This window comes from Notolabrus celidotus, chromosome 1, assembly GCF_009762535.1.
Source record: "Notolabrus celidotus isolate fNotCel1 chromosome 1, fNotCel1.pri, whole genome shotgun sequence".
In the NCBI taxonomy this organism is placed as follows: domain Eukaryota; kingdom Metazoa; phylum Chordata; class Actinopteri; order Labriformes; family Labridae; genus Notolabrus; species Notolabrus celidotus.
The window spans coordinates 41516110-41533822 of record NC_048272.1 but is presented as its reverse complement, the minus strand read 5'-3'; the positions used below and the strand labels follow the sequence as shown (position 1 = coordinate 41533822).

The window sequence follows — 17713 nt, the reverse complement described above, 5'->3', positions numbered from 1 at the left end:
TCCCTGTGTGTGGGACGAACAAAGGACTATCTTCTATATGGAAGAAAGAAGAAGTGTACTGGTATGAAAGAGGGGTGAAGGAAGCCATCTATGTTAAGCTTGAACACACTTCTCTTAACAGAGGTGGTAGACTAAGACACCATTTGTCTCCTACATACAATGCTGTTTTGAATTCTCTGTCAAAACAAGTAAGACCATACTCACACCAGAGACCACGTGACTCTAATGACTCACAGCTGACCCGCTGGAGGAGAGAGGAGCCGGTTTCTAAACAGTCTTTATTTGATGAGCTGAGATTATAAAGTGTTTTATGTGAATTTTAAACACAAAATACTGAACGCAAAATCATGAATTCAATATAACCGAGGATGGATTATGTTATATCTGATTGTTTTTGTCAGATTCACTGTCTAATGAAATAGAGTAATAGAGTCTAATATCATAGATAGAATATATATTAATGATCTGTTATTCCTCCTGTTAGTTTCCCTGTTTGTTCTTGTTTTCTTCATGAAGAGAAGTCTGACAGTAAAGTTTGTCTGTTAGTAAAAACACTTGTTATATTTCCTGTCAGCTTAAAGCTGGGGTTGGTAATCAGATTTAGATCCACTTTTTGTCATACTGGTTAAAATGATCTTTATGTCCTGATGGTAATCATTACATGATGTGTTCTTAAAAAAGAGTGAAGAAAAGCTGCTATCTACAGCCGGAGTAAACCTGGGAAGACACCAACCAATCACCGTTTTTTGGGACCCAAAATTTTAAACCATTCAAATCCCGTCCAGCCGTTCTGCCCGCCTCCTGCGTGTACATTTCCTGGCGTGTACTCCAAGTCCCCGTCCCCTGCCTCTGCTTCCCCTGACTCTATTGAGGTCCTGACTCGTTTTGGAGGAGCTCTGAGGGAGGAGGGGAGGGGTTAGATGGAGTCCTGAGGAAATGCTACATTCAAATTCATGCTAGTTTTCCGAGAGGCTGATCATTAATGAACACAGGGTTTGAAAAGAGTTGCATGGTTTCTATTTTCCCTTAAAGTAATAAATAATTTAATAATGAGGCATTTTACCGGTGAATCGATCTGTGATGTTTCAGGACAGAATAAACAGAGAGCTGATTCTCTTCATGTGCAGGTGTGTGTTAAACAGGTAAAGAGACACACACAGAGACAGAGCTCTGTCACTGTTTATATTTATCAGAGTTATTACAGTGAACATGTGTGTTAAACAGGTGTGTGTTAAACAGGTGTGTGTTAAACAGGTGTGTGTTAAACATGTAAACACAGAGACAGAGCTCTGTTCCTGTTTATATTGATCAGAGTTATTACAGTGAACATGTGTGTTAAACAGGTGTGTGTTAAACATGTAAACACAGAGACAGAGCTCTGTTCCTGTTTATATTGATCAGAGTTATTACAGTGAACATGTGTGTTAAACAGGTGTGTGTTAAACAGGTGTGTGTTAAACATGTAAACACAGAGACAGAGCTCTGTTACTGTTTATATTGATCAGAGTTATTACAGTGAACATGTGTGTTAAACAGGTGTGTGTTAAACATGTAAACACAGAGACAGAGCTCTGTTACTGTTTATATTGATCAGAGTTATTACAGTGAACATGTCTGCAGACACAAACAGCTGTTAAAGCCGTCATCACAAACCGACGTCGCTTCACGTGACGCTCCGGAGGAGAGGACGTCTCATTTCTCTAAATACAAATCTCCTCTTTCCTCTCTCCTCTGGTTTCATTTCCTCACATCTCTGGGACTAAGACGCGAGGAAGAGACGCGAGGATGGACGTTTAGAGCTTTGAGATGCACCCCTGGACACACCCACGACTGTTAGTGGTTTGTATCTTGGAGCTCTTCCCCAGTCTGGTCAGAACTGAAGAAGCCTTTCGGAGGAGAGGTGAAACGTCTTCAAGAATTTCTACTAGTCCAGTTGCCTTACGGGTCAAGCTGTGGATTACAGATTTGAATGCTGGGTACACACTTGGTACCAATTTCTGATGAAGGTGAGATGAATTAAAAAAAGAAAACCTATTGAATGAAAGTAAGGACTACATTTGCATACTTCTTAAAACTAAAACTAGATTCAAATGTTAATCAGGGACCAAAGCTACGAGGGCAGAAAGACCAAAAGGTGTCTGAAACTCATTTAATTGTCCTTTATGGATTCAAACTAAAATAGTGGACAAAATCAGCACAGGTGATCATACAGAATATTGGACCACTTAATGTTTGTGTAACTCAATGTAATGTAGTCTGAGTGTTCATGGTCTCTGTTGTGGTATTATTGCATCTTGTCTCATCATCGCTGTCTTCAGTCTCAGGTCCAGAAGAGTCTCCAGTCTTGACCTCAGTCTCTGGTTGTAAAGGACTCTCTCGGTCGGAGCAGCTGATTTGTCCAGGTCCTCCACAGTCCTCTTCATCAGCTCCTGCCCTCAAGTGTTTTGACAGAGAACTGCCCAGAGACACGGACACATCGACGTACAAGTATGTGGTGCTCATGTCCACGTCAGCCCCTGCTGTGTCGGAGAGACGCAGATGTATAAATCAGCCTTTAGAGCAGCTGAAGAGTTTCTCTCCTCCGTGATATTCCATGTGGGCGGTCAGACCAGACTCATGATTGAACCTTTCACCACATTCTGGGCAGCTGAAGGCTTCTGTTTTTTATGCAGGGCCATGTGAGTCGTCAGACAAAACTTTCGGCCGAATCTTTTCCCACACTGGGAGCAGCTGAAGGGTTTCTCTCTGGTGTGAATTCTCATGTGTCTGGTCAGACTGGACTTCTGAGTAAAGCGTTTCCCACATTCAGAGCAGTCTAAAGCTTTCTCTCCCGTGTGAATCGTCATGTGTTGGGTCACGCCGTGTTGATGGTTAAATCTTTTCCCACACTCAGAGCAGCTGAATGGTTTCTCTACTTGATGAATGATCATATGTCGGGTCATACATTCTTTATGCTTAAAACTTTTCCCACACTCAGAGCAGCTGAATGGTTTCTCTCTGGTATGAATGATCATGTGTCTGGTCAGATGACCATTACTGTTAAATCTAACACCACATTCAGTGCAGGTGTAGGGTTTCTCTCCAGTGTGTGTTACCATGTGCTGGCTCAGGTTCCCTTTCTTTTTGAATGTTTTACCACAACTGGGGCAGATGAAGGGTTTCTCTTCCCTGTGAATTATCATGTGTCTGGTCAAAAGGTATTTCTGTTTGAAAGCTTTGACACACTGAGAGCAGACATGAGATTTATTCTCAGCCACAGAGTTTAATCCTGACTGATCCTCTCTGGTCTCGCTCCAGGCATCACTGTCTTCAGTCTCAGGTTCAGAGGAGTCCTCAGTCTCAATCTCTGGTTGTGAATCACTCTCTGGATCCAAGTTCATGGCTTGTTCTGATCCTCCACAGCCTTCTTCTTCTTCTTCTTCTTCTGTTTCCACCATTTTAGTCTGTTCTAGATGAAGCTGTGAGGACTGAGGTTCCTCTTCTTTAACTTCACTCTTCACACAGACAGCAGTGAATGGAAACTTTTTGGTATCATCCTCCTCCTCCAGTCCTTGAAGCTGCTCTCCCTCCTGACTGCTCCAGAGTTCCTCCGGTTCCTCTTTGATGTGCGGGGGCTTAGTGTCCTCCTGGTCCAGATGGGGGCTCCACTCCTGCTGCTCAGGAGGCTCTTCTTTAATCCCTGATAGCTGCTGGAAGTCTGCAGGAAGCCCTGAAGTTCAGAAAGACATCAATTGTATCAGAAATGTTACAAAAACAGCAGGTTTTAAACATATTCAGATGATTGTTTGATATCAAGTGTTCAATGTGAAACAACCTCTTATGTTAAAAATGGAGCCGACGCCGTAGGGCGGAAAACTGCAGTTCTTTGAGTGACCACTTGAGGCAGGCTCTAAAAGCTAAAGGAAGTCCTATTAAGGCCTCTATTTGAACACACTGTTAACGAAAATGATGACATAAATGTTCGTGCAGACATTGCCATCTATCTATCTGTCTATCTATCTATCGGTCAGATATCAGGTATCAGGGTTTTTACCAAGTACTAACATCGTCAACATTTCACTCTCTTAACACTTTTGCTTTGTAATATCTTAAGTTAAATAATCTAGCCTGCAAAAAAAGTCAAAAGAGAACATTCTTCATGTGACCACTACATCTGATTCTCTTGATTCAAATAAAATGCCATGAACACAAAATACAGGTCTGCATTGCACTTTTACGACGGTCCCTGAATGCACCTGCAGTGACAGTCAGCTCACGGCACTCTTTGATGCCAAGGAGTTGATCCAAACTTACTAAGTGTGTCTGATGTTTCACCAAACTGGATTAAATCAAGCTGTAGATGAAGAGCTTTTTACGGTGACAGCGGCAACAACATCAAATCTTAAACAGACGTCCCCCGGTTGTGTTTTTGTCACTAACACACACCGGGGGTAAAAATCCTCAATGAAGAGGAGACTGGTTCATAAAGCACACCTGCTGCAGGTAGAGACCAAGCTAACACTGAGCCCCTCAGATAATAACTCAGCCTGTCACAGGAATGCAGAGCTTTCATTTCTAAAGATTAGACGCACAGCAGGGAAATATGACTCTTAAAGGGGACATATCACGCTTTTTTCATCAATATATATTGGTCTAAGAGGTCCCCAAAACATGTCTTTAAAGTTTATGCTCAAAAAAACACTTTGAAATCAGATTTTGGTCTGCCTGAAAAGTCCTTTTCTTCAGCTTTCCTCAGAACACTCTGTTTTCCCTCTGACCACGCCCCCTCAGGAAGTGGATGTGCCTCGGCTCTCCAGCACGTTGATCTAATGTTTACATGTTGGGTGAATATACACGGCTGCTCAGAGATCACGTTACTTCAACCCTCTGAATCTGATCCAGAATCTGATCCTGACGGAGAGGCGCCTGTAGCAGGACCTTTCTGAACCATTGGTCACAGATTTAGTGTTTCTTGTTTTATTTATCAGTATGTAGACGTGTGTCTTGGTACACAGCTACGAACATGTAGCTATGTGGCTATGCTAACTAGCGCTAGCACTTATCCATGAAAACTAAAAATCATCCACTAGATCTTCAAATCTGCAGACGTGGGGAGTAAAACCGACCTCTGCCAGAAAGGCAGCAGGACCTTTTATGAAGGATTGGTCACAGATTTAGTGTTTCTTGTTGTTTTTTTGTAAGTATGTCGACGTGTGTCTTGGTACACAGCTACAGCTACAGCTACAGCTACAGCTACAGCTACAGCTACAGCTACAGCTACGAACATATAGCTATGTGGCTATGCTAATTAGCGCTAGCACTTATCCATGACAAATAAAAATCCTCCACTAGATCTTCAAATCTGCAGACGTGGGGAGTAAAACCTACCTTTGTGTTTATTAAGACAGCCTACAACTAGCATGCCTCCCTCCTAAGCTCCTTGTTAGCACACATGTGTGCAGGTAATGAAAAACAGAGGAGGGGTTGAGTTGTATTTTATACAGTCTATGGGCTGAACAAGCTCCGAGCTCTGACTCCGTGACAGACCGGATATTGTTGTTACGTAACAAAAACACGGAAGTCTGAAACGGCTCGTTTCACACACATTTACAGAAAGGTGGAGAAATCAGAACAGGGGCAGAATGGATTCTTTTCATTCTCGGGGGGTTTGTAGACATGCCAGGGAAACATATTTCAGGTAAAGAACCATTAAAAAGTCCATTTTGCATGATATGTCACCTTTAATGTCCGACGGTCCACCACTAAAGTTTTCATCATCTGAGTTTATATAATCAGTGATGCACTTCAGCTTTCATCTTAAAGAACGAGTTGTTGATGATCCTTCATCGTATCATTGTGCTGTGATGTGTGTATGTGAGCGCACCTGTTTGTGTGAGAGCAGATGATCAGAATGACATCCCATCATGTCAATAAGATCAATAACAGAAGGATATTTAGTCTGTTTAATAAAAGAACAAGTTTAAGACCTGATCTATAAGAGAGGTAACCCTCAATTACTTCTGCTGTGATCTGGTGCTATATAGAAAATTTAATTTACTGAACTTCCAAGGGGGGCAAGGGCCACTGTTGGGGGGGCTGATAATAAAAACTCTTTTTTACATGATGAAAACTTAAGTGGTGGAGCGCCGAACATTCAAAAACATATTGTCCCCCGCTGTGCGTCTAATCTATCAAAATAAAAGTGATGCATTCCTGTGACAGGCTGAGGTATTATTTGAGGGTAAGCAGCGTCCGGGAGACGTCTGTGTGATATTTGACCTCTCTGTGTCTATATCTTCATTTAATCCAGCTTGGTGATACATCAGAAACATTTTAGAATAATATTAATAATAATTCATTTTATCTATAGGCGCCTTTCTGGACACCCAAGGTCACCTTACAACATAGCAACAATAAAAGCAACACTCAACAGTAAATAAATACAAACATTAGAATAAAGATACAAGACTAGAGAAATGAAAGGGGGGAGGGGAAGTCATTCAAGTCCCAGAGAGACGGATTAGAGTGCGTATGCTTGGTGGAAAAGGTGAGTTTTGAGGTGGGATTTGAAGGTGGTGGGAGAGGTTGAATTTTGTACGTCCAGGGGGAGAGAGTTCCAGGGGCGGGGGGCCGAGGGGCTGAAGGCTCTCGACCCCATGGTGGTCAAGCGAGCAGGTGGGAGGGTGAGTTGAATGGAAGAGGAGGACCTGAGTCTACGGGTGGGTATTTTTGTACGGAGGAGGTCAATGAGGTCCTGAGGAGCTAAGTTGTTGATGGCCTTGTAGGTGAGGAACAGAATCTTGAAGATGATGCTGTATTTAATGGGAAGCCAGTGGACCTGCTGCAGGACAGATGTGATGTGGCTGGTGGAGGGGGTTCTGGTGAGGATGTGGGCAGCAGAGTTTTGAACCAGTTGAAGTTAATGGATGGATTTGTCTGGTAAACCAAAAAGAAGGGAGTTGCAATAATGTAGGCGGGAGGTGACCAGTGTGTGAACCAGAATGGATGTTCTGTTGGGGGAGAGAGACTGACCCAGGTGAGAGAGTTTGTTAGTAAGTTTTGATCAAGTCCTTGTCATCAAAGATGCAGATGTAACTGAGTTTTAGTCAAATATTGTAACTAATTTTACATTCTTTCTCTCTTAATCTTATATTTCAAAATATTTGATCATTTAATGTCATATTTTAAATTGGATATTTTACAACTTAATATATTAATTACATGTAAAGTCAATGCAGAGACGCGAGTAGTGGGCTGGCGGCGCGAATTGCCAAATCGGGCAACGCGAATGGTGCAAGTTGAAATATCTGAACTCCAGCGAATCCATCACACCGTGATAGCCAATCAGGGTGCAGATCACCCAGTGATGTATGGCGGTGACGTATGGACCAGCGGAGATTCACTCATCTGGAATAAATGGGACACTTTGGTTCCGTTCACACTGTAAGGCTTAAAGCTCAATTCCAATTTTTTTTCCTCAGATCTGTTTTTTTGTTTTCCTTTTTCACATTACCATCTATAATGTGACCTGTATGTGATTCCAGTGTGAACTGTTTGCAGCTCCAAACTGCCCCGCATGCACAAAAGACCAGTAACAATGACGTCAGCTGTTTCACAAGTTCTTTGGATATACTTCCAAACAAACGGCGCAGAATCGTGACGTGTGTCGCTATAAAGTGACGTGAAAGTCAAATGTGCATCAAATCCTCCTTGGCCGTTCACACTGAAAACTATCTGATCTGTATCTGATTCAGGACCACATATGGAGGTGGTCTAAATCTGATTTGGGCCAGATTTGAGTGTTCAGCTGTGGTGGGACGCATCACGAACAATGACGAGTCCCAGTACAGACAGGAGGTGGAACATCTGGAGGGTTGGTGCAGGGAGAACAACCTCTGCATCAACTCCAAAAAGACAAAGGAGATGATCGTGGACTTCAGGAGGGGCAGACACCAACCCCCTCCCCTGCACATCGGAGGAGCAGCTGTGGAAGTGGTCCCCAGCTTCAGGTACCTGGGAATACATCTTTCTGAGGACTTCACCTGAAGAATGAACACTTCCTGTGTAAAGAAGGCCCACCAGTGCCTCTACTTTCATAGGAAGCTGAGGCATGCAGGACTTGGGAGCTCAGCTCTGAACTCCTTCTACAGATGTGTGGTGGAGAGCGTCCTGTGCTCCTGCATCACTGTGTGGCATGGCAGCTGCTCTGCTGCAGAGAAGAAGACTCTGCAGAGGGTGGTGAAGGCCGCACAGAGGATTGTAGGGAACAGCTTACCACCAACCACTGACATTTACACCAGCAGATGCAGAAAAAGGGCCTCTGGCATTGTTAAATCACAAGTCTCCACTCTACCTGACTGTTAATTCACCAGGCCACACCTGATCGCCTAAGCCACGCCCCCTACACTATAAAAGCCTGCACCCAAGCCTTTGTTCCTCCTTTTCCCTCCAAACCTGCCATGTACCAGTGACTCCCTTTGTTGAAATGTTTGTATCATGTGGTTTTGAACTATTACCTGGAGTGGATGCATTATTGATGTAAGTAACGCCTTATTTCTATATTATCTTTATCAGTGTTATGCTACATTGTTTATTTAGATATTTAATATCTCCCTTTTTGTCCCTTTTTGTTTGATAGTACAAATCATCCACATCCGAACTCAGTCCTTTGTCTGCACTGAGCTGATCCTTTCTGTTGATGATAAACCTTCGAAACCTGCCCTGGACCCGGCGTGTTTGACTTCACACCACACATTGTTCTGTGTACCTCCATCACTGTCTGGTTTGGCTCTGCAACCAAACTAGACAAACACAGACTGCAACGGACTATAAGGACTGCAGAAAAAATCATCGGTGTCGACCTGCCCCCCATCCAGGACTTGTACCGGTCCCGGGCCAGGAAACGGGCAGGTAGCATCACCGCTGACCCCTCACACCCTGGACACAAATTCTTCAAACTCCTCCCCTCCGGCAGGCGCTACAGATCACTGTGCGCCAAAACAACCCGTCATAAGAACAGTTTCTTCCCCCAGGCTGTCACTCTGATTAACACTAAACCATAACAGTGTCAGACCTGTCAGATAAACACTCTCTGTAAATATACATGTAGATACACAATGCAACAATTCTCTAGCAGAATTCCATATTTCTATTTTTTGTATTATTTAACTTCTACTTTATAATGTAAAACTACCTCTGCAACTCACCACTGCACTTTATCATATTATTTTAGCCTGTACATATTAGTCAAGCTATTTGTTGTTTCTTTGTATTTATAGCTAAGGTTATTGTTATTATATTTTTATTTTATTTTTTATTGTAGTTCTTATTCTTATTCCTATTCTTATGCCTTGTACAAAGAGAGCACAGTTTACTAAAGTCAAATTCCTTGTGTGTTCAAGCATACTTGGCGAATAAAGCTGATTCTGATTCTGATTCTGACATTGTTCAGTGAACTAGCATCAGGAGAAAACAGACTTTTTACAGGCATCATGAAGGACACCTGCCACCCTGCACACAAACTGTTTGCTCCACTCCCCTCAGGCAGGAGGCTGCGGAGCATCAAGAGCAGAACCACCAGAATGAGGAACCGCTTCTTTCCTGAGGCTGTAAGACTGCTGAACTCTGGTGGTGCTCTGTAGTCTCGGCCGCTCCCAGACATACAGACTCTGACATGAACAGTGCAATAAAACGGACTACCTCAAAACTTGCACACTGTACATTTGCACACTGTACATTTGCACACTGTACATTTGCACACTGTACATTTGCACACTGTACATTTGCACTATGCACATTATTTATATTTGTATTTATATTTTTACATTTATTACTAATGTCTTCCTTTTATTGTATGTTCTTTTTTGGGCTTTATATGGTACCTAAGAAACAAAATTTCGTTCCATATCATGCGACAGCTTGTATTGGTATGACAATAAAAAAACCTTGAATCCTTGAACGAATCCTTGAATCCTTGAACATAGCTTCTGTGACTCTACCTGTTTTTATGGGATCAGGAATTAACAGGAGCTCACTGTGAGGACAGAGAGGGAGGAGGATCATCTGGTGATCATCTTTGTGGAAAAACTTGACTGTCTGTCCCTTGAATCCAGCTATGGGTTGTAGTAGCAAGTTAGCTCTGCCTGCTTCAGCATAACCGGCTTCCCCATTCAATGTCCCCGAGCTCAACCTTGTTTGATAACAACAGACTAGTGTGGCGTGGGAACTCCCCTCCCTTAACACATACCTTAAAACAGTCACTAAGGGTGCCCTGAAACAGACCTTAAAACAGTCACTAAGGGTGTCCTGAAACAGACCTTAAAACAGTCACTAATGGTGCCCTGAAACAGACCGTAAAACAATCACTAAGGGTGCCCTGAAACAGACCTTAAAACATTCACTATGGGTGCCCTGAAACAGACCTTAAAACAGTCACTAAGGGTGCCCTGAAACAGACCTTAAAACAGTCACTAAGGGTGCCCTGAAACAGACCTTAAAACAGTCACTAAGGATGCCCTGAAACAGACCTTAAAACAGTCACTAAGGGTGTCCAGAAACAGACCTTAAAACAGTCACTAGGGGTGTCCTGAAACAGACCTTAAAACAGTCACTAAGGGTGCCCTGAAACAGACCTTAAAACAGTCACTAAGGGTGCCCTGAAACAGACCTTAAAACAGTCACTAAGGGTGCCCTGAAACAGACCTTAAAACAGTCACTAAGGGTGCCCTGAAACAGACCTTAAAACAGTCACTAAGGGTGTCCTGAAACAGACCTTAAAACAGTCACTAAGGGTGCCCTGAAACAGACCTTAAAACAATCACTAAGGGTGCCCTGAAACAGACCTTAAAACAGTCACTAAGGGTGCCCTGAAACAGACCTTAAAACAGTCACTAAGGGTGCCCTGAAACAGACCTTAAAACAGTCACTAAGGGTGTCCTGAAACAGACCTTAAAACAGTCACTAAGGGTGCCCTGAAACAGACCTTAAAACAGTCACTAAGGGTGCCCTGAAACAGACCTTAAAACAGTCACTAAGGGTGCCCTGAAACAGACCTTAAAACAGTCACTGTGGGTGCCCTGAAACAGACCTTAAAACAGTCACTAAGGGTGCCCTGAAACAGACATTAAAACAGTCACTAAGGGTGCCCTGAAACAGACCTTAAAACAGTCACAATGGGTGCCCTGAAACAGACCTTAAAACAGTCACTAAGGGTGTCCTGAAACAGACCTTAAAACAGTCACTAAGGGTGCCCTGAAACAGACCTTAAAACAGTCACTAAGGGTGTCCTCAAACAGACCTTAAAACAGTCACTAAGGGTGCCCTGAAACGGACCATAAAACAATCACTATGGGTGCCCTGAAACAGACCTTAAAACAGTCACTAAGGGTGTCCTGAAACAGACCTTGAAACAGTCACTAAGGGTGTCCAAAAACAGACCTTAAAACAGTCACTAAGGGTGTCCAGAAACAGACCTTAAAACAGTCACTAAGGGTGCCCTGAAACAGACCTTAAAACAGTCACTAAGGGTGTCCTGAAACAGACCTTAAAACAGTCACTAAGGGTGCCCTGAAACAGACCTTAAAACAGTCACTAAGGGTGCCCTGAAACATACCTTAAAACAGTAACTTAGGGTGTCCTGAAACAGACCTTAAAACAGTCACTAAGGGTGCCCTGAAACAGACCTTAAAACAGTCACTAAGGGTACCCTGAAACAGACCTTAAAACAGTCACTAAGGGTGCCCTGAAACAGACCTTAAAACAGTCACTAAGGGTGCCCTGAAACAGACCTTAAAACAGTCACTAAGGGTGCCCCGAAACAGACCTTAAAACAGTCACTAAGGGTGCCCCGAAACAGACCTTAAAACAGTCACTAAGGGTGCCCTGAAACAGACCTTAAAACAGTCACTAAGGGTGTCCTGAAACAGACCTTAAAACAATCACTAAGGGTGCCCTGAAACAGACCTTAAAACAGTCACTAAGGGTGCCCTGAAACAGACCTTAAAACAGTCACTGAGGGTGCCCCGAAACAGACCTTAAAACAGTCACTAAGGGTGCCCCGAAACAGACCTTAAAACAATCACTAAGGGTGCCCTGAAACAGACCTTAAAACAGTCACTAAGGGTGCCCCGAAACAGACCTTAAAACAGTCACTAAGGGTGCCCTGAAACAGACCTTAAAACAGTCACTAAGGGTGCCCCGAAACAGACCTTAAAACAGTCACTAAGGGTGCCCTGAAACAGACCTTAAAACAGTCACTAAGGGTGCCCCGAAACAGACCTTAAAACAGTCACTAAGGGTGCCCTGAAACAGACCTTAAAACAGTCACTAAGGGTGCCCCGAAACAGACCTTAAAACAGTCACTAAGGGTGCCCTGAAACAGACCTTAAAACAATCACTAAGGGTGTCCTGAAACAGACCTTAAAACAATCACTAAGGGTGTCCTGAAACAGACTTTAAAACAATCACTAAGGGTGCCCTGAAACAGACTTTAAAACAATCACTAAGGGTGCCCTGAAACAGACCTTAAAACAGTCACTAAGGGTGCCCTGAAACAGACCTTAAAACAGTCACTAAGGGTGCCCTGAAACAGACCTTAAAACAGTCACTGAGGGTACCCTGAAACAGACCTTAAAACAGTCACTAATGGTGCCCTGAAACATACCTTAAAACAGTCACTAAGGGTGCCCTGAAACATACCTTAAAACAGTCACTAAGGGTGCCCTGAAACAGACCTTAAAACAGTCACTAAGGGTGCCCTGAAACAGACTTTAAAACAATCACTAAGGGTGCCCTGAAACAGACCTTAAAACAGTCACTAAGGGTGCCCTGAAACAGACCTTAAAACAGTCACTGAGGGTGCCCTGAAACAGACCTTAAAACAGTCACTAAGGGTGCCCTGAAACAGACTTTAAAACAATCACTAAGGGTGCCCTGAAACAGACCTTAAAACAGTCACTAAGGGTGTCCTGAAACAGACTTTAAAACAGTCACTAAGGGTGCCCTGAAACAGACCTTAAAACAGTCACTAAGGGTGCCCTGAAACAGACCTTAAAACAGTCACTAAGGGTGCCCTGAAACAGACCTTAAAACAGTCACTAAGGGTGCCCTGAAACATACCTTAAAACAGTCACCAAGGGTGCCCTGAAACAGACCTTAAAACAGTCACTAAGGGTGCCCTGAAACAGACCTTAAAACAATCACTAAGGGTGTCCTGAAACAGACTTTAAAACAATCACTAAGGGTGCCCTGAAACAGACCTTAAAACAGTCACTAAGGGTGCCCTGAAACAGACCTTAAAACAATCACTAAGGGTGCCCTGAAACAGACCTTAAAACAGTCACTAAGGGTGCCCTGAAACAGACCTTAAAACAGTCACTAAGGGTGCCCTGAAACAGACCTTAAAACAATCACTAAGGGTGCCCTGAAACAGACCTTAAAACAGTCACTAAGGGGGCCCTGAAACAGACCTTAAAACAGTCACTAAGGGTGCCCTGAAACAGACCTTAAAACAGTCACTAAGGGTGCCCTGAAACAGACCTTAAAACAGTCACTAAGGGTGCCCTGAAACATACCTGAAAACAGTCACTAAGGGTGCCCTGAAACAGACCTTAAAACAGTCACTAAGGGTGCCCTGAAACAGACCTTAAAACAGTCACTAAGGGTGCCCTGAAACAGACCTTAAAACAGTCACTAAGGGTGCCCCGAAACAGACCTTAAAACAGTCACTAAGGGTGCCCCGAAACAGACCTTAAAACAGTCACTAAGGGTTCATAAATATAAACCTACGTCAGTTTCTAGACAGCAACATGAGCTGAGATTAAAAAGTGTTTGATGTGAGTTTTAAAAACAAAATACTGAACATAAAATCATCAATTCAATATAACAGAGGATGGATTATGTTCTATCTGATTGTTTTTGTCAGATTCACTGTCTAATGAAATAGATTAATAGATAGACAGAGCTCTGTTACTGTTTATATTGATCAGAGTTATTACAGTGAACATGTGTGTTAAACAGGTGTGTGTTAAACAGGTAAACACAGAGACAGAGCTCTGTTACTGTTTATATTGATCAGAGTTATTACAGTGAACATGTGTGTTAAACAGGTGTGTGTTAAACAGGTGTGTGTTAAACATGTAAACACAGAGACAGAGCTCTGTTACTGTTTATATTGATCAGAGTTATTACAGTGAACATGTGTGTTAAACAGGTGTGTGTTAAACAGGTGTGTGTTAAACAGGTGTGTGTTAAACAGGTAAACACAGAGACAGAGCTCTGTCACTGTTTATATTGATCAGAGTTATTACAGTGAACATGTGTGCAGACACAAACAGCTGTTAAAGCCGTCATCACAAACCGACGTCGCTTCACGTGATGCTCTGAAGGAGAGGACGTCTCATTTCTCTAAATACAAATCTCCGGGAGTCACGTCAGTCATGTCCTTATTTGGGCAAAAACTCGTAATCTTAATATCTTTTGAACCGTCACGTTAGAACCCCCCCCCCCCCCCCCCCCCCCCTACAGGGTTTGCTGATAGAGAGATTAGCTTCGTAGGGCCAAGCTGTTTTTTTGAACCAGGCTGTAAACATGTTTATTAATGCTGCAAAGATCGTCTTTTTCCCATTCATGTCTATGTGGTTTCCGGTGTTTCTGCAGCCAGCCTCAAGAGGATTTTCGATGTATTGCAGTTTATAGCACTTCCGCATTGGCTTCATCATTTGAGACTGGAGTTTGCCGCTTGGTCAAGATACAACATAACATTACAGTCCTCTTTGATGAGAGGGTGTTTTCCTTTTGTCAGTCACATCTCATCAAAGAGGGTGTGGGGGTGTGGGGGTGTGGGTGATGACCCCCTCCCAGGAATGTGTCTGAGTTTGATCCCTGGTTTTACCCTGGGGTCTTTCCTTCACCTTTTTTTCATCGTCTTCAGAAATCCTAGAAAAGGTGTGTTTTAACTCAAATACAATCTGGTTCATTAAATTGAAATGATAATAATCAGAGTAAGCGTGACGAAACAGGGAAATGTCCACCAGACACATTCCAAACATCACACAGCAGTCAGAAAAGAGTTTCAGATCCAAAACAACAAAGTGATATTTTCATCAGGAGCCAGCTGCGGCTAACACGCTGTGTGCTGAAGGCTCAGCTCCCTGAAACCCTCCCAACAAACACGTTTCCATCAGAAGAAGCAAACACTAACCTGCTCTCTGCAGCTTGATTTCAGGTGTTACAATCACTTTCAGCAGCTCTCTCTGGCGCTGAAGCTCCTCTTCATATAAAGATGTTGTGGTTTGTCCTCTAATGTCTTTGATAACCGCAGCGAGCAGCCGCCGGCTGAAGAAATCTTTAAGATCCTGAAACCCGGACATTGAAGCAAACTGTTCTCCAGGAGGACTAGAGAACTGCAGCTGGAGAGATGAAGACCGAAGCTCCGAACTTCGGATTACATGGAGGAACCGCTTCAATAGAATATGGAAGAGCTCCTCCCATTGAGACGAGCGGAGCCAGGGGCGGAGTCTGACTATGTGGACTGGGGGGGGGGCAACCAAGGGGCCGAGTCTGACTCTGTGGACTGACGGGCCAAACCAAGGGGCCGAGTCTGACTTTGTGGACTGGGGGGTCAAACCAAGGGGCGGAGTCTGACTTTGTGGACTGGGGGGGGCAAACCAAGGGGCGGAGTCTGACTTTGTGGACTGGGGGGCAAACCAAGGGGCGGAGTCTGACTTTGTGGACTGGGGGGCAAACCAAGGGGCGGAGTCTGACTTTGTGGACTGGGGGGTAGTGATGAGAATCCCGGCTCTTTTTAGAGAGTCGGATCTTTTGGCTCGGCTCACTTCAAAGAGCCGGCTCCTTGGGCTCCTGAGTGGCTCCTCACATTTGTTCTTGTTTAAATTAATGTATGACCTAAAATAATGTAAAATGAGTAACTAATGTAAAAACATACATTCTATCAAATGTTTATTCATAAGGCTTTATTTATATACTCAACACAGAGCAGTGGTCTAAAAAAAGAATTATAAAGTACAAAAACAAGACTCATCTCAATTAGACAAAACGTCCAATCTCTGATTGTCTGTATATCATTTATAAACTTTTAAACCCCTTCATTAACAGCAGGTTACCTTCACTGTCTTTATTCTTCACTTCTTGCACTGATGGATAAACAGTTCTAATACCATGACCTGGATGACTGAGAACCTTCACAGACAGTTTTAATGTGCCTTTCCAGGTCTATTTGTGGACCCTGATTGATGACACTGTCACCTTGCACAGTCTACACTCTGCTTTTGAACAGTCTATTCCGTTGAACTGTGTCTAAAGTTTTCTGTGTTTTCTGCAGTCACTCGTTTTCTCACCTTTCCAGTGCGTTCTCTGTCTGTCGCGCACGTTCTCCCTCTCGTCTCCCTCCTGTTGGTGCTCACTGTGCTGTGTGTCTGTAACCCCTCCCCTTCCCGTTCTATTCAATGTAGACACGTGATTGGTCAAGACGCCACCATGTCTTGACCAATCACGTGAGGCTTTCACAGAAAAAGACGAGAGAAAAAAACCAAAAACGGCTCCCAGTCCAGTCAGGAGCCGACTCCCGTCGTTCACTTCAAAGAGCCGGCTCTCAGAGCCGGATCGTTTGGGACCGACACATCACTATTACCTTCAGTCTTTAAGGATAATGACAATGTTTTCAATAATCCATTTGATAAAGCTCAAAAATGGAATGATTGTTTTGTTGTTATCGGTCAGGAACTAACCAGTAACATTTCTGCCAGTTTAGGAAATCCACTTATTTCAGGAACTTTTCCCATTATGTCTTCTTTCAAGCTGCCTGAAATTCAAGAAATACGTGAAATAATTGATGAGTTAAAAACATCTTCACCTGGACATGACAATATTTCTGCACTCATTGTTAAACAAGTGAAGCAGTCAATACTGCAGCCACTTGCTCATGTTCTCTGTCCATGGCATCAGGATTGTACCAGAGGATTTAAAAGTTGTTAAAGTTATTCCAATGTTTAAAGCAGATGACCCATGCTCTTTTAATAATTATAGACCAAGATCTATCTTACCTTGCTTTTCAAAAATATTAGAGAAACTTGTATACAAAAGAATTTCTTTTTATCTCGACTCAAATTCAATTCTTTATGAACACCAGTATGGTTTTAGGAAAAATCCCTCCACTTATATGGCCCTGCTTCACCTCACTGACCAAATAACCTCTGCTCTTGATAATCACAAATATGCTTGCAGTATTTTTTTAGACTTTTCAAAAGCATTTGATTCAGTCAATCATCATATTTTATTGCAGAAGTTGTTTAAACATGTTTTTCATTATATAATGTATAAATGGTTAGACAGTTATCTTTGCAATAGAAGCCAGTTTGTTTGTGTTGAGGGTTCCTACTCTGACAAAGCCAGACTACCATGTGGTGTCCCACAAGGGTCCATCTTGGGACCTTTATTATTTTTGATCTATATAAATGATTTGTTCAATGCCTCAAATGTTGTTTCACCAATAATGTTTGCAGATGACACAACTCTGGTTCTCTCCCACACACATTTTAATGTGTTGATGAGGGATGCTAATATTGGTTTATCTGCCTATCTAAACTGGTTCAGGTTAAATAAAATATCTTTGAATATTAAAAAATCAAATTTTTATCATTTTTAGTGGTAAAAAAAATACTCTAAGATTTGTCTAAAATTCATATTGACTCTGTTGAGATGCCTCAGGTATCAGCTT

The 17713-nt window shown here is 42.9% G+C and overlaps 1 protein-coding gene and 1 long non-coding RNA gene across 2 annotated transcripts; one reads left to right on the top strand and one right to left on the bottom strand.

Moving 5' to 3' along the window:
* Positions 1–2203: 2203 nt before the first annotated feature.
* Positions 2204–15457, bottom strand: LOC117821587 (gastrula zinc finger protein XlCGF57.1-like). Its single transcript, XM_034695977.1, has 2 exons — positions 15179–15457; positions 2204–3709 (listed from the first exon to the last, which is right to left on the bottom strand). Exons 1-2 carry the CDS (start codon positions 15345–15347, stop codon positions 2604–2606), a joined length of 1275 nt encoding a protein of 424 aa, XP_034551868.1. The 5' UTR covers positions 15348–15457; the 3' UTR covers positions 2204–2603.
* LOC117822450 lies at positions 8433–8698 on the top strand. Its single transcript, XR_004633177.1, has 2 exons — positions 8433–8517; positions 8618–8698. It is a non-coding gene; the product is annotated as an uncharacterized LOC117822450 (long non-coding RNA).
* Positions 15458–17713: the final 2256 nt, after the last annotated feature.

What these genes read in the sequence shown, in the direction of transcription:
- LOC117821587 (XM_034695977.1), bottom strand. Translation starts at nt 15,347, where the DNA reads ATGTCCGGGTTTCAGGATCTTAAAGATTTCTTCAGCCGGCGGCTGCTC. An exon ending in AATCAAGCTGCAGAGAGCAG is followed by an intron (nt 3,710 to 15,178) that starts GTTAGTGTTTGC and finishes TCTGAACTTCAG; the next exon opens with GGCTTCCTGCAGACTTCCAG.